Source organism: Thunnus thynnus, chromosome 17 (genome assembly GCF_963924715.1).
Source record: "Thunnus thynnus chromosome 17, fThuThy2.1, whole genome shotgun sequence".
NCBI classification, from domain to species: Eukaryota; Metazoa; Chordata; class Actinopteri; order Scombriformes; family Scombridae; genus Thunnus; species Thunnus thynnus.
The window spans coordinates 15,804,176-15,825,369 of record NC_089533.1 but is presented as its reverse complement, the minus strand read 5'-3'; the positions used below and the strand labels follow the sequence as shown (position 1 = coordinate 15,825,369).

Genomic DNA, 21,194 nt, shown 5'->3' with positions numbered 1-21,194 from the left:
AAAAAATAAAAAAATAAATGTCGGATGTTTCCGGCTCGATTAAAACGTCTGAGTTTTGACTTGTTGGCTCGATGATGTCGCGATAACTTGCCTGAATGCAGAAATGTAATATAAACATTTTCCAGAGCATCACAGCCGGACAAGAATATAACAATATAGTCGTTACCAGTAAAACCGAGGTAACTGTGCTTATATTTGACTTGTGTAGATTGTTTAATTTGACATTAACGTAAAGCAACAAGGTGACAAGTTAGTTTATGACACATCACCGGTGGATGTTTGAAAAGAAGTGTACATTATCGTGCTTGTATTGGGTAACGTAATGCTTAGCTTACTGTTAGTTATACGGTAACAACTGATACAAATTCTGGTTAGATAACTGACGATTTAAGTTCATATTTGCTGATAAAGCCTCTTCCTAGAGTGTCGCGCAACCTAGTGCGCATGCGTGTGTGGGTGCCATGAAGGTAAAGGTGATCTCCATCCTGGAGGACAACTACATGTACCTGGTGATTGAAGAGCAGAGTAAACAGGCCATAGCTGTGGACCCTGCCGTACCACATCGGGTGAGAGAGACATATTGTTCAGTCTGTGTGATGCACATTGAAAATTGGTCTTTTTTTTTAGAATTTATTTGCACAAATAACAAAACAATAAAACATGATAAATTCATGGATAAAGTGCCGGTTAGATTAAAAGAAAAACCAAGTATGTTTAGGATGGCGTTTTACTCACCCCAAAAATAAATAATAAATACATTTAGATATAATGATGAAATGATGAAAGAAGCAAACAAAAACACACAAATAATTGTGAAATACATACTCTATGAATAACAAAAAGACAAAGTAGAGAAAAATCAATAATTGTATGCACTGACAATGAAATAACTGTGAGATTGTTTTCATTTTTAATTAATCTGACAATTACCCAATAAATAAATTGGTATATAAAAATCTCAGAAAAATAGTGAACATCACTATTACCATAACCCCAAAGTGATGTCATCAAATTGCTTGTTTTGTCCAACCAAGAGTCCAAAACCCAAAGATAGTCGTTAAAAAGATATTTAGTTTACTATCACATAAGAATAGAAAAGCAGAAACTAGGTAATATTTGGCACTTTTGCTTGAAAAATTACTTAGATGATTAATCAGTTCTCAAAATTGTTTCTGATTATTTTTTTGTTGATTCACTGACTTTTTTTTTTAACAGCTGCTAGAAATAGTGAAGCGAGAGGGCTTGTCTTTGGTGGCTGTTCTCACCACACACCATCACTGGTAGGAGTGTTTACTTCAAGACTGGGATATGCAAGAATTATAAGAACATATCAGTGACAGAACACCCAAACTAATCACTGCTAATGTTAATGACTAACCTGTTGTCGCTGGTCAGGGACCATGCTCGGGGGAATGAGGCTCTGGTGAAGGAGGTTCCGGGGCTGAGGGTGTACGGGGGAGATGATCGGATCGGGGCTCTGACTGATAAAGTCACCGATGCTCAGGAACTGAAGGTGCCCACAAAGTAAAAGGAGTAAAATGTCTTTACTTAGTCTGTGCTCCAATTATAAATTCCAAATGTAAATTGTACCAAAAAACTTCAGATTTTCTTGTTATGTCTGTTATGCCATATTGTCTTTTGATATTGTGTTTTCTCCATTCGCAGTTTAACTCCATCAATGTGAGGTGCCTATTTACTCCCTGCCATACCTCTGGTCACATGTGCTACTTTGTTTGGGAGGATGAGTGCACTGACGCCCCTGCTGTGTTCACAGGTCTTTGTTTGTAAACATAAAAGAGCTGGTGAACCAGTTGAAATCTGAGAAGTATATTTCTCCATACAGCTCATACCTATAGAGTACACCATGACATATGCTAAATTACCTCAGTTTTAAGTGGCTAGAGATATGAATCCTTGTTGACCAGCACACTATCCATTGTTCTTGTTGTATGGGAAGACATTAACTGACCAATGCCCTTTATAAGACCCCAATTGTCCCTTCTTTTGGTTGTCAGGGGACACGCTGTTCATCGGTGGATGTGGACGGTTTCTTGAGGGTACGGCACAACAGATGTACCACAATCTCACCCAGGTGCTGGGCTCCCTACCTCAAGACACGGTACGTGGAAGCAAAGATGTTGTGTGCAGCCCTCGCGTGGTTAACGAGGGCTAACATGACATCAGATAAGAGCTGGCGCAAGACTGAGTCACAGTGATGAATAAACACACACACAATGAGGGGATTCAGTGCAGCTGGCCGGTCCTCTCTCCCTTTGTTGTACAAAACATCACACAAATGGCCAAAAAGATACTCCACTATGTGATCTAAGTGTGAACTTTAAATAATGCTGTTTTTTCCATCTATAGAAGGTGTTCTGTGGACATGAGTACACCATTAAGAACCTGAAGTTTGCCATGCTGGTGGAGCCAGAGAATGAGAAGGTTAAAGAAATGCTGAGCTGGGCCAGGGTGAGAAATATACTGAAAACTGCTCTTTCTTACTGTCCACAAATCCCATGAAAAGACCAACATCCATCTCTTAATACCTGCCGTTCCTACTGAAGCTACGTCACAAATATATACTTTCATTTTTAAAAAATCTAAATACAATAATTACCTAAAACAGCTGGGCATTGTAGTTTTTAGCAAACTTTACTCAAACAGGAGTAAACAGTGCATTTGCTTGGGACTATTTTCAGCAGTGGATTAATACACATTTGGTGCTCTACTGCAGTGAGTATTTACAGTAGCAGCAGGAAGATGTATGTGGGATTGATTCAAAATAAACTACAATGCCCATGTTCATTGAAATAAAGGAAGCATGTCATGTGACTCACTGATGTGTATTCAGGACAGCGGTAGAATTAGCTATGTTATGACAATACTTGCTAGTAGGATTAAATCGTTGTTGTTTTTGGTCTTTTCATGGGATTTATTTGCTATAACAAAAACATAGATAATGCTAGTCTTATCCCATAAACACAGGTGATACATATTTATTTTGCCCAGTTGTCTGAAAGTCCTTGTGTTGACAGGCAAGAGATGATGATGACAAACCCACAGTGCCATCCACCCTAATGGAGGAGTTTGAATACAACCCTTTCCTTCGCCTCTCGTGAGTTTGGATACATACAGTTACGTATGAAACATGAAAGGCTGTTCCAAGTGCAAAATTAAACAGCTGATATTGTTAATGGTTCTAACAGGCAGATTAAAGACTAAAGGGCACCTAAAAATCTCTCTTAACCACTTTTTAAATTCAGATGATCTTGTTTTATATTTATTTGCTGCTTCTTGTAGTGTTTCCAGTGCACAACTTATGTCTGTACTGGTTTGCTCTTCAAAACTCTGTATGTTACACTGCTGGTATATAAATACGTATTTTACGTAGTTTAAACTAGTTAATTTGGTGAGCTAATGTTTCAAGATTCTTGCCACAATTCTGTATCTCACTTTGCCTCAGTATGTGACATTTCTGTGGAATCTTTTTCCTTTACTTTAGGGAGGAAGGAGTGCAAAAGTTCACAGGGAAGACAGATCCGGTGGAGGTGCTGAGGGTCCTGCGGAAGGAGAAGGACAAATTCAAGAAGCCCAAGGAGAGACTTCCTCCCCATGCCATGTTGGCTTTAGAGTGGGGGCTCCTTAGACCCTGAAATCCAGTTTCAAAGCTCTGAACACCGGACGTGCTCAGCCAACGAGTAGGAATGGTGTGAATGAATAACTGAATGCAGCAAGACACAAAACTGCATTTTGTTGATTTACCCTAAATTTAACTCATTTATACTGTTGGGGGGCCTAATTGACCTTCATGGGCATATATATTATTTTAGAAATGTCTGCACAAAAGGCCAGTATAAAGCTGCTTCCATTAAATACAAACTACATTCATTTAAGGGCTGGTCTCCCAGTCTGTTATGCACAAACTAACTACACCATGTCACATCTGCTAATACAGATTCCTAATGAAAAAACTTGTAAACTGTCTGTCTCACTGTGTCTAGTTTATTTATGGTAACTGGTGTTGGGAGAAAGATAAGCTTCATTTCTTTATGAATTATTTATATCAGAATGTTTCTTTTCCCTGATATAATATGCACCTTTTTCTCTCAGTGCTGTATTGCTGTAATGTTTTATTTCCTGTCACTGCCAGTGCATTTTACCTACGTTGTAAGTTCATGCTAACGCTCTCATATAACTTTTTGACTAATTTTAGTTTGGACTTACTATTTTCTACAATGGCTCTCTTGCTTGCTTTTGCAGTCAAAAGCTACAAATTTACCATCAAAACAATTCAAGTGAATTTGTCACATACTGTTGACTGCACTATTTTGGAGCAGGAATCTGATATGTTATTGCTCATAAACTGCACATGGGAGGAGAAAACATGCAGTGTACATCATTATGAATGTAAATTGCTGCTTTTCAAGTTTGCGAGAGCTTATAACTGTACAGCAATAAAACATGATTCTGAATCTATATTCTGTCGGACATGTTCTTCACATATTTTAAAAAGAGCTGACGAGTCAAACAACTACATTAAATAATGTTTTTATTTTTCAAAAAATATATATAATCATTAGGTTAAATAAACAAGGAATGATCGTAATTTGATATTATTTCAAGTCACACTTGCAAACTGTAACAGGTGCCTTACAAATTAATTACATAATATTTATGCACTTGAGTGGAAAATCAGCAGTGGTGAGGAAAATTATCAGGCCGTACACATAATTTGGTTTGGCAACAGAATTGTGTGTGTATTATCTATTACTTAGTAATTAAAATACCAGGACCAGAGCTTTGGATTAGCAGATAATTAGAGTGAAGGCATGTTGGCCTACATCAAACCTTATAATTTGACTTTGCCTACATCATTTTTTTTTCTGATGTAGAAAAAAAAAAATTCACATTTATTTGGACGGTTCTGTAGTCAGTGTCTGACAAAAAACCTTTACAAAATAAAACTGCAAAAACATGCTGTCAAAAAAAAATCACCACTTCATAACGAGTCCGTTGGTCATCTTCTCCACAGTGTGGTACTGCGTGTGCAGCAGCTCTCTGGCTCTCTCCTCGCCTACACTGTGGAGCCACGACTGGTACAGCTCAGACACGCGTGTGTCGTCTTCTGGTGCTTGGGAGAGCTCTGCTTTGTAGAGCTCCTCAACTTTCTGGAGAAGCTCTTTTTGGTTCTCACCGGGTAAGGCCTTTATCTGTCCACCACCATTTAGACAACCTGGATATAAACAAGAGGTAACACGCTGGGTTTTAATTTCCTTCTAAACAAAAAAAAAAGTGTGAAGTTTAGTCTCTGGTGTGGCAAACATATGCTTAAGTGTTTTTCTCCTTACCCGAGGGACAGGCCATAACTTCCACAAAGTGATAAGGTGACTTCCCCCTCTTAAGCTTCTGCACCAGGTTCTGGATATTGCGGAAGCCATATGTGGAGGCAAAGCAAAGTACGACTACACCATCTTTCTCCAGAGTCACCTCCTGGAAGTCTTTATTCCTGTGGCAGAGGTGTTAAGGTGGGAAAACAGGGCTTTCATTTATGAAGTGCTCCTTAACACATGTGGTACAAGAAAAGTAAGACAGTGTATTTAATCATTTTATGAACAGAGGTTTGGTCCTACATCTGTGAGCCTGCAAATGAAGAGCCTCTAATCCTCTGACATTAAAGTAGTTGAAACCGACTCACCTGAGGGTCTTGTAGGTGAGTTCCTTTACCTCCTCTCCAAACAGCTGCTTGGCAGTGTTGGTGAAAACATGATGGAGGTAACCCCCCGAACCACTACCAGCATGGCTGAGGAACTCATCCCCAATCACATTGCTGAACCTGGGTCAAGAATAATATTTAGTTAGTTCCTGATTCACCTGTTATTCTGTATATTTATGCAATGGCTTACTTTTAGGGATGTGCTGTGCTAAACAGTGTTATTATTTTAACTGTAATATTTTAATTTCCTTTCTCACACTGACGTTGTAAAACATTAAAACAATGGCACAGAACTTACATTGTATCTAGGGGTGCAGGCTGCACATCATTAAGAGACATCTTCTCCTCCTCAAGCATTTTCATAACCTCTCCTATATGAGACAGAAAAACATAATAAAAAAAGAGAAGATGCAGCACATTCATGCATACAAAGAACATCATAGGAGTAGATACTGTACCGGAGGTAAGGACACAGTCCACTTCTCTGGTCTCAGCTTTGTCCAGGTAGAAGTCTGACCTTGAGGCCTCAAGTTTCTTGTCAGGACAGGGCATTACTGCCACATGGTAGATCTGCTGTGGATTCAGCCCCTAAAAACACAAACATACACAGCTAAATGGCAACTCGTTATAACTTTTCATCCATTCCTCAAGGAAACAAGTATGAAGGCAACAAGACAAGCAAATGTAGGTATTCCACACGCACAAAAAAGTGCTGAGGAATGTTGCATATATCAGGGAGAAAAATGCCATGAGTTAATACTTTTAAAGATAATCAAAACTTCAAAGTCATATTTTTTTATTTGGTAGAATATTCAGTATTTTTGTCAATACTCCTTATTTGCTTTCATACAAAAAACTATTTTGGTAACACTAGTTGGAAAAATCATAGTAATACTATTACGTTGCAGGTTAAAATAAGTGAAACTCTCAGATGTAAGAAAGTACATTAACATCAATCAGGTGAAACTCACTGTCATCTCTCATATGCAGTTGTTTTCATACCTGTTGTTCAGCAAAATAGCCTTTAACCAGAGAACCCATCATCTGCTGAGGGGAGCGGGTGGTGCTAATGTATGGGAGAATAAACTCTCCATGAGTCTTCTCTGCATAGCAGATCCAACCTGAACAGAACACACAAACACATGCACACAATGAGAAACGTCTTTGAGCAAACAGAAATTACAAGAAATGTTAACTCAAGCAACTGAACCTGCCTTAAAAGCTTGTAATGTCTAAAAATGGAAAAGATGATTAATATACTCACAATACTTTGTTATAATAATGTAGTCAGTAAAATTAACACTTTTTTCTCCTCAAGTAGTCATGGGATTTTTTATTAGAGAGTGGACAGTAGAGAGCTGACAGGAAATGATGAGAGAGAAATGGGGATGACATGTAACGAAGGTTCCTGCCCACACTGTTGTGATTTTGTGCTCAGCATCTTGAACCGCTAAGACAGTTCTATGTTAGACTGATAAAGGTTTTTAATGGAATACCTGGACAGGCAGATGTCAGCATGGGCAGGGCCTTTCTGTCCTGCTCCTTCCTCTGGAAACGCTCCACAAACTCTCGCTGGCTCTCCAGCAGGCTGAAGGTCCGACTAAAGCTTGTGTCAAACACATGGTGAACCCCTGCAAAACAAGCATCATGTTTGCACGTCCTTTTGATCAGTATCTAAATTACATCAGTAATCATCTTCAAAGGTGACTGTGTCCGGCTCATCCAACCTGTCTTATTGTCATTTCCTGCATCACTATGAGCAATATGGTTTGAATGGAAGAGAAAACAAATGTTATTTCCACTCACCAAGGCCTTTGAAGAAAGAAGTAAGCCTCCTCCCAGCCTCGCTGCTGCTGACGCCATAGCGTGCTGCCAGGGAGGCTCTGGACTGCGGTGACACCGACACCACCACCACCTTCTGCTCTGTCTCACTGGCCTGTGGACAGAATGCAAAATTATTACTAACACATTCCAAAGGCTGCAAAACCAAATACGACCAGACACAGAAAACATATGCATTCAAACAAAGATATTCATCTCTACCTTGTTATCGCGCAGCACTTTGTAGAGCTCCTCATGGCTCTGCTGTGTGATGAGGACACTCTCAGCAGAGGTTATACAACCACTGCAGGCCAAGCAGTCATTCAGTGTGATCTTTGCTTTCTCCAGCTTCTGCTTCCCACCATCCTACAAAAAAAAAAAACATGAGATGTAAAATTGTGCTACAATTATTCAACACACAGGTTTGGATTAGCCTCTGTACACACCTGGTTGACTTGAAAATAACTGCCATCATCTTCTATCTGGATTTTGGCCACAGATTTGCCTTGTTTCTTCTCGACTTTGACAGGTTTGATACATTCCTGCAAAACAGAGACTACAAACATGAGCCAAAGTACAACATACTACTGAGCATGAAAGTTTATTCTTGACTTAGGAAACAGTTGTTTGACTGAGATCAAGGTCCATTAATGAGCTTTTACCAGAGCTTTCAACTGCATCACACAGCTATTAATATCAATAAATTCACATAAAAAACAAACAATAACACTGATGTAGAGGTGAACAGACTGAGGTGTATGGCCAGATTCAAAGATATTTTGCGTTTTCTTCTTTCCATAAAGCTCAAGAACGTCAGATGACAAGATTCTACATGAAATGTAAGAAATGAGAGTTCAAAATGCAAATGAACATCAGTGCCACATCATTCAGATAAGCGAATAGTAGGCCTAAATACAAATGATATAAAGTAGCAAAAACACCAGGACCTTAAACTTGATAACTCGGACACTAACTCGAGTGTTACAGCTATTTCTGCTCAGTTGCATCATTGCTAACATTAGCGGTAAGCTAACTACGTAACACACTTTCGACGGTTTAACATGAGCTGGTTTTACACTTTGCAGTCAGTAACAAAATTCCCGTTGCTTACTGACGACTGTCAGTGAAGATGGATTCATTATTTGCGGGTATTTTTTAACCGTTAGCTCAAACAACAGCGCTGACACGAGCAGTTAGTTTAACATCGTCACTACTTAAATAGCTTTGCGGTAATAGTTACTGAAATAGTTACTTATGTCCTTTTAGAATAAATCCTGACTTGTAACACATTACAGTATGTTTCGGTACCTGAGACGGGGTGATAAAATCATCGAGATCTGTCAACTGCAGAACACCGCTAAACTGAGCAGCCATATTTACTGCCGTAAAGTGTTCGTTGTTTACTTTTGGTGTCGTGAATAGCTAACACTTTACTATAACACTAACTCGAGTCAACCATGGATGTATAATAAGAGCTCTTATTATACATCCATGGAGTCAACATTCACAAACACGCCAGTTTGACTAAAGGTTGTAATAAACAATAATAATGTAAAAAGTTAAATAAATATATTGTAAAGCTTACAGTGGTTATACGATTTAACAGCTTTTTTGTTTGTACATTCAGATATTGAAGAAATGTATTATTTGATATGGACAGTCAGCTCTGAATTTGGCTTTTTGGATTTGTGAATATAAAATTTGGTCAAAATAGTAAGCAAATTAAAACAGAACTATGAACAGAGTCATATTCAGTTAATCCAAACAATACATGTTTTTCCAAAGTAATAAATGAATAGCTATCCTTGCTTTAACTTCAGCAGAGAGAAAACTCACTATCTGTTGCCTCCCTTTTCTGTTCTCCACTGTATATTTATTTATTTTTTTTTTATCTTGTCTTTTTTGCATCTTATGTTATTTATCTTTAATTGGTTATATAATGAAGGAAGGCTGACAGTCTAAAAATGCTGATAATGACTCTTGATAATCCAAAAGAAGGATAGATACAGCTTTATAGCTTTATCTCTATAAAATGAATAAACATAATCACAGGTTTATACAGCTACACCCCATCACCCAGTTAATTGTTCTATCTAAACTGGGACTGTTTTGATTTTTATATATATGTTTCATCTCTTCTTTTTAATTATTTCATATCTATTGTAAATCGCTGCATAAATGAATGCAGAATAAGGATTTCATGGTATAGTTTGTACACTTTGAGAAGCAAATAGTGTCAATATTAAATATATTTCTGAATGGCTGAATATGCAAAAGTGCTGCCCAGACTGGCCTTCAATTGATGCCTCTCTGTGTTGTCTGTGTTGATAAATGATACCTCCTCATCATTGAATACATGCCCTCAACAATTAGAGGCCCTTTGGATGGAAAAATGCATCATGGGTCCCTAATCCCCCTCCAACCTCTGTCAGTGTTGCCAAATTTTTGACAGACCCTGTGTCAGTATGAAATGACTGGACCTATAATTGTGCAGTGGTCACTGGGTGTTTCCGGTCTTTCAACATCAGACACCCTCACCCAGGCGACCCAGCTGTGGTTGATCAGGCCACAGCTTGTGTTCAGGTGGCACTTGCTTTTCCCCATGGACCTCCTCTCCGGATCCAAAGCCACTTTGAGGCTTTCTCAGCTGTTTCGGTGGTGTTCTTGATGGCTCTGCTCCTTACTACTCCTGTGATGCCCAGTGCACTTAAAGCTTTGTGGAGTGAGTGCCCAACAAATCCTCTGCAGCCTACCTTGATGGCCATGCATCTAGCCTTCCAACCCTGCATGTGACAGTTGATGACCAGCTGTTCATAATTGGTCCTCTTCCTTTTGTGAGCCTCCACATTGGCACTATCAGCTCCAAGATGATGATGATATCCAGGAGGATATCCTGGTCCCTGTCACCTTGATTTCCTCTTCCGAAGACTTTGAAGGCAACCAGAGCTTTGTGTTGTTCCTGTAGAGGGCAATGTTTCAGCCATCCCCTGAGACAGCCACTGACCTTCCTCTCCAAGGTTTCTACAGTGGAGATGGGGACTTTGCAGACAAGTATCGGCCAGAGTATCCTTGGAAATACACCATGCTGGTCTGTCCATGCCTTGAACATGCCTGGGAGCCCTGACTGTTCGGCTGATCTCAGCCAGCTGTCCAGTTCCTGGCAAGTTGACTGAACAGGTGTGGAGTCCTTGAGGCTGCTGCCAAAGACCTTGCCCAGGCTCTTCATTGGCTTCTCTGAGATAGTTGGGATCAGTGACCTGTTCATGACTTGGCCTTTCTTCAGCCCAAGTACTTGACTTTGCCAGCTTGAAGCCCATCCAAGCCCACCGGATAGGTTTTTCCAGCCCTTGAAGGATCCACCTGCATCCTGGCACTGACTGTCTGTCAGCCAGCTTGCTACGATACTGAAGAAGATCTTTCCTTCAATGCTCAGTAGTGAGATTATCCTGAATTGGATGATTTGATGGCCAGCTGTTCATACGTAATAGGTCCTCTTCCAACAATACATTGAAATACTGTAAACATTTTTTTATCAAGCAACAAGGTGGGTAGCTGCAGGAGGGAAGCTCACATCAGTATATATTACAGTGATAACTTCTGATTTACAAATATGTAGGTTACACTGCCTCTGCCTGTCCATTATCTTGGATCCCTGTTCGAAAGTAAAGATGGCTGGACCCTGAAAGTTTGAATGTTTTAAGGAATGCCTGTTTGTGTCTGGGACTGACTGAGATGAATTTATAATTTTATCTGCACATTCTGATTTGTATTTAACTGTACAAAATCAATCTTCATATGAAAATGTGGATTATGGGGCCTGTATCGGTCGCTGTGAGACCCTAGATCGGTCCCACATTTATATAATATGGCTACTCCAGGTTGGCTATGCTTTAAAAACTTTAATAATTTCTGCCTTCAGTCTAATATCTAATGTCTTAAAAAAAATCTCTATGTTAAAACATAATCTTAGGCCTATTACAACTGCTGCATATATCTGAACATGCAGACTATGTTTGATAAAATAGTTTTAGCTCTGAGAGAAACACAGACATGCAATGCCACTGTCATAAAAAACAGTAAATAATAAAGTAAATAAAAGTTATTAATGGACGCCAAACTGTATATATCATGTATGAGTATAAATAAAAACCTTTCTGTTTGGAAAGGCCTTTTCATCTTAACTCTTCTTATAATAATAATAATAATAATAATAATGATAATAATAATAATAATTTATTTATGTTGTGTATTGTATGTTATTAATACTGTAGCACTTTGAGTTTCAATTATTTTAAAATTAAATTAAATGTATTATTGTTGTTATTTTTGTTATTTCAGATCGATTTTTGCATATTTTAAAAACATATTTCCAATACAGTTAATGAGCTACTGCATAAAGTTGCAGGACAAAATAGCAGGCAAGGTAAAATCACGTGTGCATTTTTCCCCTTTATAATGACAAGACACACGCACGCGCCCTATTGTTGTTATGACTACGAGGTCGTAAATCCGCCATGTTTTCCCTCCCTGTAGTGGCGTTGCGACAGAGACGGAGAACGACATGAATGTAGAAAATAATCATACGGCAGAAACAGAGACGGAGGAAACGAAGAACGGCAACGAGACGATCACCATTCAGACCACTCTTGGAGACGAAGGTTGGTCCACTCACTGACCAAAACAAGCGTGAAATGTTCATCAGTTATTGCGTTTGGGCCTAGCTAACTTCCTCCATCGTGAAATGTTGCTAGCAGCTAGCTGCCATTAGCAACATTAGCTTGTTTGCGTCCTCAGTGCAGCTTTTAGAAAATGCAGGATTATGAAATGTTTACATAGGTGAAGCTAGTAGGTAGCTTGCAGCGCCAACACGTTCAAGTTATTTATATAGTGAAAGGTGTTGTCTCTGTGCTGTCAGATGAAGATGTGCACAAGTGTGGACGCTGTCAGTCTGAGTTTTCTACGCTGGAAGCTTTCATCCAGCACAAGCTGCATCACAGCTGCAGACGAGAGGCGAGCAGCCAGGATGTCCAAAAACAGGTAGGAGCTGTGATGTGCACTTCAAATGTGTGTACATTACCATTAGGCAAGGTCATTTTTGTAAAAAAAACAAAAACAAAAACAAAAAACAAGACACAACTAAATATCTATTTTATGAATGTCAGCATACAGGATTCTTGTAAAACAATTGATCATTTTGACACTCAAACCATTCAGTTAAGCTGGAAGCCAAGGATGTAATACTGGACTATGGAAAAAGAAAATAAAAACAAAACAAAGTTCAATGGTCTGTCCATTTTATTAAATTTACTGGTAAAAATTCACATCCATCAATCCAAGTTCTCAGAATCTTGTTTGAACTTTTCAGGATTGAATTTAGAAAGTACATACTTTGAGTCTATCCAGTTTATAAACAAAAGGAAATGTGCACATACACTTCAAATGCTCCAAGAATCTTTTAAAGAAATCGTATTTTATTGCCTACCTTTTCTGTGAAGTTATTTTTCCATTTTATATTGTTATTGTTATTGTTATTATCATTTGTAACCTTTGTCCTGTTACCATGTTGACTGTATCAACAAATAGAGAGTGAAGTCATGTAATTTATTTATTATAGTATACAGACGTTAAGTAAATTTAACTACATTTTGCTGAAAATACTGCTCTTTCACTCTTCACTTATAAGTAAAAATTTTAATGCAAGACTTTTACAATATTTTTACTGTGTGGTATTAATAGATTTACTTAAGAAAAAGTTTTGAGTACTTCTTTTAACAACATTCCCAGTTAGAGAAATGGTGAAAATAAAGCAGAGTTTGCTTGGGGCCCCCAAATCACTAAATCCGCCCCTGTGTATACATCCAGTAATTACTATAAACAGCAAGTTTACAAAAGTTGCAGAGCAAATGTAAGTTGGATATCTCTATTTTGTCAGGTTGCTGCAGCCAACGGAAGCTCCTCTACAGAGGTGAAAACAGTGGAAGGTGCATCATCAGATGAGCCTGTGAAGACCAACACTAACGGTGGGTCTACATTTCAGCTTGGTGAATTAAATCTCCAAACGACAAGGTGATTGAATTGTTGTTGTCACTTTGTTTTCCACACAGATGAAAGCAGTGGTCTGCTGGGTCGAGGCCGCAGGAAGAAAATCACTGCATTAAAAGTCACTGAGCAGTCAGATGGAACTGAAGGATCCATATCTGACAATGCTGACAATGACAAACTCACCTACAAAGTCAACCAAGAGGGACGCTATATTTGTCAGCTCTGTGAAAAGACATTTAAAACGGTGAGTCATACAGTTCATTTTATTACATGAATATATGAATACATGAGATGGGTAACATTAGATTTTCAAATTCTTTGAAATCCATTTTAACAGTGATAACATAACATAACAAGCAGGGTAGTTATTACACGTTATGTTGCCAATCTTGTCTCTCTAATGCTTTCTCTGAACAGACCAACATCTTGAGAACTCACATGAAAACTCATAGCGACCAGAAGAATTTCACATGTGACCTGTGTGAGACCTCCTTTCGCACTAAAGGTTCCCTGATTCGTCACAACCGTCGTCACACTGGTACGGAAGCTAGACTTAGGGGCTGTTATTGTCTTGAATTCATTGTCCTCTAATAAAGTCAACCTAATGATAACTCTACTTTCTTCCCGTCGTCTTGCAGATGAGCGGCCGTATCGCTGCACCCTGTGTGGCCAGTCCTTTAGAGAGTCAGGTGCCCTCACCAGACACCTTAAGGCTCTCACACCCTGCACGGAAAAGATCCGCTTCGTTCAGTACAAGGAGATCCTGGTCAGCAAGGACGGAGTACAGAAAGGTGAGGTTTTTTCTTGTTTTTTAGCACTGGATTCAAAGTAAATTTCGAATACTTAATGAAATGATAATCCACTGAGTTACTGACAGGTCTGTGTGAATTTTTCAGGGGTCGAAGCTGATCATGCTACTGTGGCTGGCCAGCAAGAGGTGGTGGTTGTGGAGCAGCAGCCAGAGCAGCAGGAGGTGGTGGAGGCTCAGACTGCTGTCGTCAGTGTGGTAGAGGCTGGTTCCCAAGAGGTCCTCCATCAGGTCCACTTTACTATGGAGGTGGATGGCACAACACAGGAACAACAGGTGGGTGGAGAAAAGATGCAAGTTACATTACACAGATATCTTACCTGAAAGTGCTTTTTGATACATGTTTGTTATATTACAAAAATGTGGCATGGTGGAGGTGTAACTCTTGCCCAAACTCTTCTGTTGACCTGTTGCTCGTCCTCTGGCCAGGTGGTGGTGGAACAGTCTCAGGCAGAAGCCCTGGCGGCAGCTGCAGCAGCGGGTGACAGTCTCATCTGCCAGGCCATCATCAATTCTGGCATTGCACTGGAGACAGAGGAAGCGGTGGTTGAGGAGACCTCACAGGCAACTGAGGAGATAAATAAAGTGGTCACCGAGTGTCCTGATGCTGAAGAGAATATCACAGAGATCCAGGTTAAAGAAGAATTTGTGGAGATGGAGGCAGAGGTGAGGGTGAGGGGAACTGCATTGTGTTTGAAGACATGTTTTGCAGTCCGTTGAAAGTGTCAGTGTGGGTTCCTTAACAGTTTTTATTGTTAATATTCTGAAATGTTTCCTGTATCTGCTTGTCCTTTCAAAAATAGTAGAATGCATTATTGTAAATGTGCTAAACATGTAATCTGACTCTTTTAGTTATTCTTCAAGCAAAAATGACTAATACTGACTGGTTGCTGCTTCTCAAATTTGATGGGTTTTTTCCCCCATCATATATGATAATATACTGAATATCTTTTGGATTTTTGACTGTTGGTCAGATAAAACAGGCAATTTGAAATTATATAACGGGCATTTTTCACTGCTTCCTGACATTTCATAGACCTTGACTAGGCAATGACTATTTGCACACATTACATTATTTTTCAAGCAGCCTGTACATTGTTTGTTTTGCAGGAAGCAGGTGATGGAGATGAACAGACATGCTCAAAATTGTACTCATGTCCACACTGTAATCGCTCTTTCAAGGGCCTGAACTATTTCCGATTTCATGTCAAGGGTCATTTTGGTAAGTATGAATACTCAAAGAATCACTGAACTCTTCCTTCTTGATCAACTATTGTTAAAAAGTGTGGACTAGGTGACAGAAAACGAATCATTAAGGAACTTTCTGGATTCTTTTGTTTAACAATTAATTATCTTTGTGTATTCTTTATGCAGGTTACAAGCCCTTTAAGTGCACTCTGTGCCAAAGAGAGTTTCTGAGTGGTTATCTGCTTAAGAAACACATGGAACTCCATGTCAGTGAGAGGAGGTACAAGTGTGGTGAGTGTGGCAAGCTGTACAAAACCATCGGGCATGTGCGCGAGCACATGAGGGCCCACTCGGATGAAAGACCTTACCACTGTATCAGATGCAACAAGGGGTACAAGACTAAGGTGATTTGGGTGTAATTTACCAGTCCTAATTATAGATAGAACTCTTTGTTGTATTGAACTCTTAACTTTTAACTAATTTGTCATTTAGAGACGTAAAAGGAATTTCCAGGGCCATTTCTTTACAGTACCTCTTTGTCTTGTTCAGAATGCTTTGCAGGTGCATCAGCGGACCCATGGTGATGAGAAACCTTACGTGTGTCAGTTCTGCTTGAGAGGTTTCAGGGAGAAAGGTTCTCTGGTGCGACATATCCGCCATCACACCGGAGAAAAGCCTTTCAAGTGCACTAACTGTGGACGGGGTTTCGCTGAGCATGGGACCCTCAATCGACACAGGCGTGCAAAAGGTAAGGGAGATGGACAGACAACAAAACAAAATGTTAAGAAAAACACGTATTTGCAGCAGTTATACAAACAAGCCTAATGATAGATGCTTGTTTTGATTTCCACTAGGAGGCTGCCACAAGGAAGAATCCAGCGAGCAGCAGGATGAACAGGTAACAGAGGAGCAGGCGTCAGTGGACAGCCTCGCTACAGCAGCCATCATCTCATCTCATGAGGATCCTCATGCTGTCCTGGTGGAGTTCTCCTCCGTGGTGGCAGATACACAGGAGTATATCATCAAGGTGAGAGTCACAGGGGAGCTGGGCAAAGAGAAAGTGTGTACATCACAGCTTCACAGTGCATATAAGGTTAAAACACTTGTGGGTTCCAACTCCTTTATCCACACCCCAATCAGTTACAGAAGAGCAATATTAAACAGATCAAAAATAACATCTACCTTATTAATATATTTTTAGAGCCAAGGAGGAACTAGTAGTTTATAGAATTACCACAATTCAGTTTAGCTTAACACAATTTAAATACAGACACAACATAATGTGCTTTTCTTTCTTATTTGAATACATATTTAAGCATTTTGAGGCTTGGATGAAAAGGTAACTAATTCTTAAAAAATGGGTTAATGTTGGATTTTCCTAAATTTAGTAGGGCAATGTCTTATTAGCGCTTTGATTCATGCGTATATTTATTATGTTGTTAATTAAATGTTCTGTATTAACATTTGGTGTAATATGCTGCTAGCTATTGTTATTCATTTGATCTGCTTCTGTTGTTTCCTCCAGACTCAAACAGAGGAGCAAGTGCAGGAAGAGGAGGTTACACTTATTCAAGACAGCCAAAATGAGGTCAGTATACGCAACCATAAATGAGATCATCTGTATGATCGACAGTAGTTGCAGAATGTGAGAATCACACTGTTTTCTAAAATTCAGGTTAATGAACAAGTTTCACATTGTTACATTAAAGGCTTTGCATTGTCCTGTAACCCTGTTTCTAACCTCTCCCTCCCAGATGGGCAACCACATCATGAAAGTGGTGCAGAGAATTGTCAGCCAGTCACATGGCGCCGGCGGCACGGGCAGCCACCAGATCATTGTGCGCAACGTGGCGGTGAACGAGGAGGGCGCGTCCATCTCAGACTGCGGCGACACCATCACCATCGCTACACCCGAGAGCCTGACGGAGCAGGTGGCCATGACACTGGCCTCCGCCATCAGTGACGGCACGCTCCTGGCCACAGCTGGCACCGTGGAGACGGCAGACGGAACAGTTACTATGGTTACGACAGAGGAAGTGGTGCAGGAGGGAATACAGATGGTGCAGCAACAAGAGGAATACGTCATCACCTCCCCGGAGGAGGTGGAGATTCAGACTGTCATTGTGTGATTGTAGAGGATACGAACTATGGACTGTGATGAATTTGGCTCGACTGTACCTGCGTAGTGGATTACCGTCGAGTTCGTATGAGCTTCATGTGGGGCTGATTGAATTACAAAACTAAGGCCAAAGTGTTTATAGAGTTTAAAGTTACAGAAATAGAAAAACTTCCAAGTCATTTTTGTATGAAATGTAAAGACTGAGTGTGCATGAGGACTAGTTTTGTTTATTGATTGACTGAAATGAAGCACTGCTTTCAGATTTCAAGGTAATGTTGTAGCTTTTAAGTGCATCAGGCTTAAAAGACTAGATTATTAGTTTCATTTTATAAGGTATTAATTTAGAAGGCCCTTTTGAAGACAGATGTGATTTCTTTTACGATGTACAAACTGAACATGTTTGTCTCTGCACTGTGTTTTAGGCTTTTTCCAACTAAACCGTTTGTCTTTGCCTTCATCTGTTAGCCTCTCTTCTTTTCTACTGGCAAAAAGTGAAATCCCGTCTTTCTCGTACTACCTAAAATGGTATTATTTCATTGCAATTTTCACTTGCGCTCTCTGAAGTCCAGGTCGGCAACGGTCATATCTTGAAAGTCTTCTCTTCTTTAAAGACAGATCCAGAATTGTGCGTGTGTGTGTGTGCCTGCCTGCCTGAGACTATTCAGGGACACTATAAATTCCCCCGATGGTACAGTGTTGCTGTTCTGAGCTGGTCAATCATATGCATCTCTAAGCATGACAGATTCACCAGTACACAGACATAAAAATGTGGCCAGTTTACTCAAGCAGAATTTGCATCAAATAAATGCTATTTTCGTATACAGTGGACTTTTATTCGTCTGTGTTTATACCTTGGTTTTCTGATTGAGAAGATTGTCCAATCTTTCAGAATGTCATGATAGAGTGTGCCTGACATTGCTATTATATTATCATACATTGTTTTTAGTTTGTGTGTGTTTGAAAAATATTTTTTGCTGGGTTGAGGCTGATCTTGACATTGAGAAGAAACAACCACATACCAAGTATTTGTCTGTACCCTTCAATGTTCGTATCTTAGTAAGTAATCAATGATAAAATTAAGAAAAAATCTTCCTTAGTCAAAAACTCAGCTAATCTGCTTCATCAGGACTGCGTGTGTGGTTTTGATCAGATTTGATCAAAGGTATTCACACAACTGTCATATCTAGTGTATTTACGTGTATGTGACAGCAGCTTTTTTTCCATCTGAACTCCTCTGACCAGTGAGAAGAGCGAACCATAGACAAAAGAGTACAGACAGTTGAATTGATTAATTCAACACTGAAACAACTGCTTTTAGCCAGTTTTGCACCACTGAGGGAAAATATGTTCCCTTTCCCTGTCACACAACAAGTTGACTGTGGCCTGTTGGTATCTGGTTGTTTCAAATCTTACAAATTCATAATGTTGTTCCAGCAAAGTCCCCTCAACATCAGTGAAAAACACCGGAATATCAGCACTTTTTTTTTTCCTGTGTTGCCATAGATCATGTAGTATTGTTAGTCTTTTGTCTTTGTGTTTAGCTTATTTATTTCATTTCTTTTTCCAGAAGTGTGTGGCTATAGAGTGAATGTCATCCACCATCTCATCATGGGAATACCACCTGCTTTGAAAGCACACACACCTACCAGGTAAAACACTGCTGCATCCTCTGAGATGAGAGCCCAGGCCGCAAGGGTTGTACTGATTGATGTGCTGAGAGACTTAGTTAAGCTGCTAAACCCAGTATTTGCAATCTTATGCCAAATTTACTATGGCTGATTGGCTTAGTTGAAACACTGCTGTATTGGGTTCGTGTAACCTTGAGCATATCTGCAGGCTACATCTCTAACTGGTGCTGAGGTTAACACAGACGCTATAATCAGAGAAGTGTCCCTGGCTGGTACACCACACAGTTTCTGGGTCATTCCTCAGCCCTCTGAGAGGGCCCCATGCACATGAGCAACAGAGGGAGACAGAGAGAGAGGTTGGGAGAGAGAGAGAGAGGGAAAGGTATTTATAGAAAAATGGGGCTTCGCAGTACCTTTTCTTGCAAAGAACCATTTCAGGACCAAGTGTCCCAGTTTTCTGATCATCGCTCAGCCATAGGGCTTGGACTGAGGCTGAGGCTGGATCGCCTCACCCAGGATGGAGAGCCTGACTTACAGACGCTCTCCCCTCTCCTCCGGCCTCCCTCTCCTCAGCTCCAGTCCGCTGGTTCTCTGATTGAGAACAGGGGGAGGCACTGGCCTACATAATCTACAGATGTGACCCTTTAGGTGTACTCGATTTGCCTAGCTGGGTAGAAGCTTTTGGAGGCAGTGAGCTCAGGTGAGGAGCAGCAAGAGGGTGTCCGTGGACACTCTTTGGCTGCAACAACCCCCAGGTTGGGGGTGTAGGGAGGCTGGCTGGAACGTGCCCCGCTGCAAGCCGGGCAAGGATGAGGCGTTTCCTGAGCAGAAAGGGCCGCTTCTCCCTGCGCCAGAGCAAGTCTGGGACCCGGAGTGCCTCCAAAGATTTCTGTAAGTCTAATTCTCTGAATCATAATTTTTACATGATGTTCCTGAACTGTTTCATCTGCTGAAGGTAAGATAAGGAGAACTAAAAGGAGCTAAAGCTGAGATTGTGTATCTGGGTCGCAGGCTGGAGAGAATAGGACAAAAAGAAGTGACAGTCATCTGAGCGCTGCTTGTGTTCTGCTGGGGAGAAAAGATGCTGATCCACAGCTCCATGTCAGTGATTTCCCAATCTATTTTAGATCAATAATCAGCTACAGATTGATGTTTCCTTTCAGTAGACTGACACCAAGTTCTGTGTCTCTTTGAGTCTTTGGATATGTTTTATTCACTCAGCCACATCTCGCCCTGAACATTAAGCCGTGTGCTCCAGAAAGATCCCTCGCAGATTTGTCTTTCTTTGCATTGAAGCAGATCTGACATTTCTTTGAAAAGTCTTGTGCTGACCTTTATTTTTTCACTTCTTGTGTGCACTTTTTTGTTGCTTTTCTTACTTTCTAATTTAGTCTTTCCTCTTCTGTCTTACTTTGCCCTCTTTTTCCATCTTTCTGATCAATTACAAAAAGTAAAACAGTGGTTTGTTTGTTGCTGGTGGTTTGATGGATGACTGTGTGAAGTTGTTCATGTACCTGCAGTTCTAAAATGTTTCACAGACTGTTGTGCTATGTAATATTTTCCAATGTTTTACCTTCCATTTTTATACCTCAGGGTTAAGCTGTCATATGATAAGACTTGATTAAGATCATTGTCGATGAGAGTAGCAAGGCTGCTTTGACTTGAGGCAAACATGTTTTTCAAATTACTGACACGGAATTCCAACCTAAATACGAACTAGATTCAGTGTAGTTTTTAATACTGTCATATGCAAGTATCCTTGTAACACAAATGTGAAATGTACAAAGGACAGGAGGACAGGGCAAAGAGATTGGATAATAAAACTAAAATATACAATGCTAAGGGCAAGTGCAAGTACTCAAAGATGTTTATTTT

At 40.0% G+C, this 21,194-nt stretch overlaps 4 protein-coding genes across 6 annotated transcripts in view; 3 read left to right on the top strand and 1 right to left on the bottom strand.

The window, feature by feature from the left end:
- Window positions 1-45: 45 nt before the first annotated feature.
- LOC137168513 (hydroxyacylglutathione hydrolase-like protein) lies at window positions 46-4,476 on the top strand. 3 transcript variants are annotated; one of them, XM_067571140.1, is made up of 9 exons: window positions 46-179; window positions 423-566; window positions 1,216-1,280; window positions 1,396-1,513; window positions 1,666-1,774; window positions 2,016-2,119; window positions 2,368-2,469; window positions 3,036-3,115; window positions 3,503-4,476. In XM_067571140.1, the coding sequence occupies exons 1-9, from the start codon at window positions 96-98 to the stop codon at window positions 3,651-3,653; spliced, it is 957 nt and encodes a 318-aa protein (XP_067427241.1). In that variant the 5' UTR covers window positions 46-95; the 3' UTR covers window positions 3,654-4,476. The 3 variants fall into 3 exon arrangements, with proteins under 3 accessions (XP_067427241.1, XP_067427242.1, XP_067427243.1); XM_067571141.1 differs by having other exon boundaries at window positions 412-566; XM_067571142.1 differs by having other exon boundaries at window positions 3,036-3,134; window positions 3,503-3,640.
- An 85-nt stretch (window positions 4,477-4,561) lies between these two features.
- Window positions 4,562-8,950, bottom strand: narfl (nuclear prelamin A recognition factor-like). Its single transcript, XM_067571138.1, has 11 exons — window positions 8,843-8,950; window positions 7,981-8,076; window positions 7,757-7,900; window positions 7,520-7,649; window positions 7,210-7,344; window positions 6,716-6,834; window positions 6,172-6,301; window positions 6,012-6,084; window positions 5,696-5,833; window positions 5,349-5,506; window positions 4,562-5,233 (listed from the first exon to the last, which is right to left on the bottom strand). The coding sequence occupies exons 1-11, from the start codon at window positions 8,906-8,908 to the stop codon at window positions 4,992-4,994; spliced, it is 1,431 nt and encodes a 476-aa protein (XP_067427239.1). The 5' UTR covers window positions 8,909-8,950; the 3' UTR covers window positions 4,562-4,991.
- Window positions 8,951-12,027: 3,077 nt separating this feature from the next.
- e4f1 (E4F transcription factor 1) lies at window positions 12,028-18,514 on the top strand. The gene is made up of 14 exons (XM_067570178.1): window positions 12,028-12,192; window positions 12,450-12,571; window positions 13,467-13,554; window positions 13,639-13,820; window positions 13,994-14,114; window positions 14,215-14,367; window positions 14,473-14,660; window positions 14,814-15,050; window positions 15,495-15,606; window positions 15,759-15,976; window positions 16,122-16,320; window positions 16,427-16,599; window positions 17,098-17,160; window positions 17,327-18,514. Exons 1-14 carry the CDS (start codon window positions 12,096-12,098, stop codon window positions 17,699-17,701), a joined length of 2,328 nt encoding a protein of 775 aa, XP_067426279.1. The 5' UTR covers window positions 12,028-12,095; the 3' UTR covers window positions 17,702-18,514.
- Window positions 18,515-18,988: 474 nt separating this feature from the next.
- grid2ipa (glutamate receptor, ionotropic, delta 2 (Grid2) interacting protein, a) overlaps window positions 18,989-21,194 on the top strand; it is a 31,162-nt gene continuing 28,956 nt past the window's right edge. Inside the window, exon 1 of the mRNA XM_067571056.1 lies at window positions 18,989-20,210. Coding sequence (XP_067427157.1) covers window positions 20,129-20,210 — 82 coding nt within the window. The 5' untranslated portion in view covers window positions 18,989-20,128. The remainder of the gene's footprint in view (window positions 20,211-21,194) is intronic.

Coding starts and splice junctions, on each gene's coding strand:
- e4f1 (XM_067570178.1), top strand. CDS start 12,096: ATGAATGTAGAAAATAATCATACGGCAGAAACAGAGACGGAGGAAACG. Junction 13,821..13,993: donor GTGAAAAGACATTTAAAACG/GTGAGTCATACA, acceptor TTCTCTGAACAG/ACCAACATCTTGAGAACTCA. Junction 15,607..15,758: donor TCATGTCAAGGGTCATTTTG/GTAAGTATGAAT, acceptor TTCTTTATGCAG/GTTACAAGCCCTTTAAGTGC.
- narfl (XM_067571138.1), bottom strand. CDS start 8,908: ATGGCTGCTCAGTTTAGCGGTGTTCTGCAGTTGACAGATCTCGATGAT. Junction 6,085..6,171: donor GGACTGTGTCCTTACCTCCG/GTACAGTATCTA, acceptor TGTCTCATATAG/GAGAGGTTATGAAAATGCTT. Junction 5,834..6,011: donor CCTGCACCCCTAGATACAAT/GTAAGTTCTGTG, acceptor TTCTTGACCCAG/GTTCAGCAATGTGATTGGGG.
- LOC137168513 (XM_067571140.1), top strand. CDS start 96: ATGCAGAAATGTAATATAAACATTTTCCAGAGCATCACAGCCGGACAA. Junction 1,775..2,015: donor CGCCCCTGCTGTGTTCACAG/GTCTTTGTTTGT, acceptor TTTGGTTGTCAG/GGGACACGCTGTTCATCGGT. Junction 2,470..3,035: donor AAATGCTGAGCTGGGCCAGG/GTGAGAAATATA, acceptor TTGTGTTGACAG/GCAAGAGATGATGATGACAA.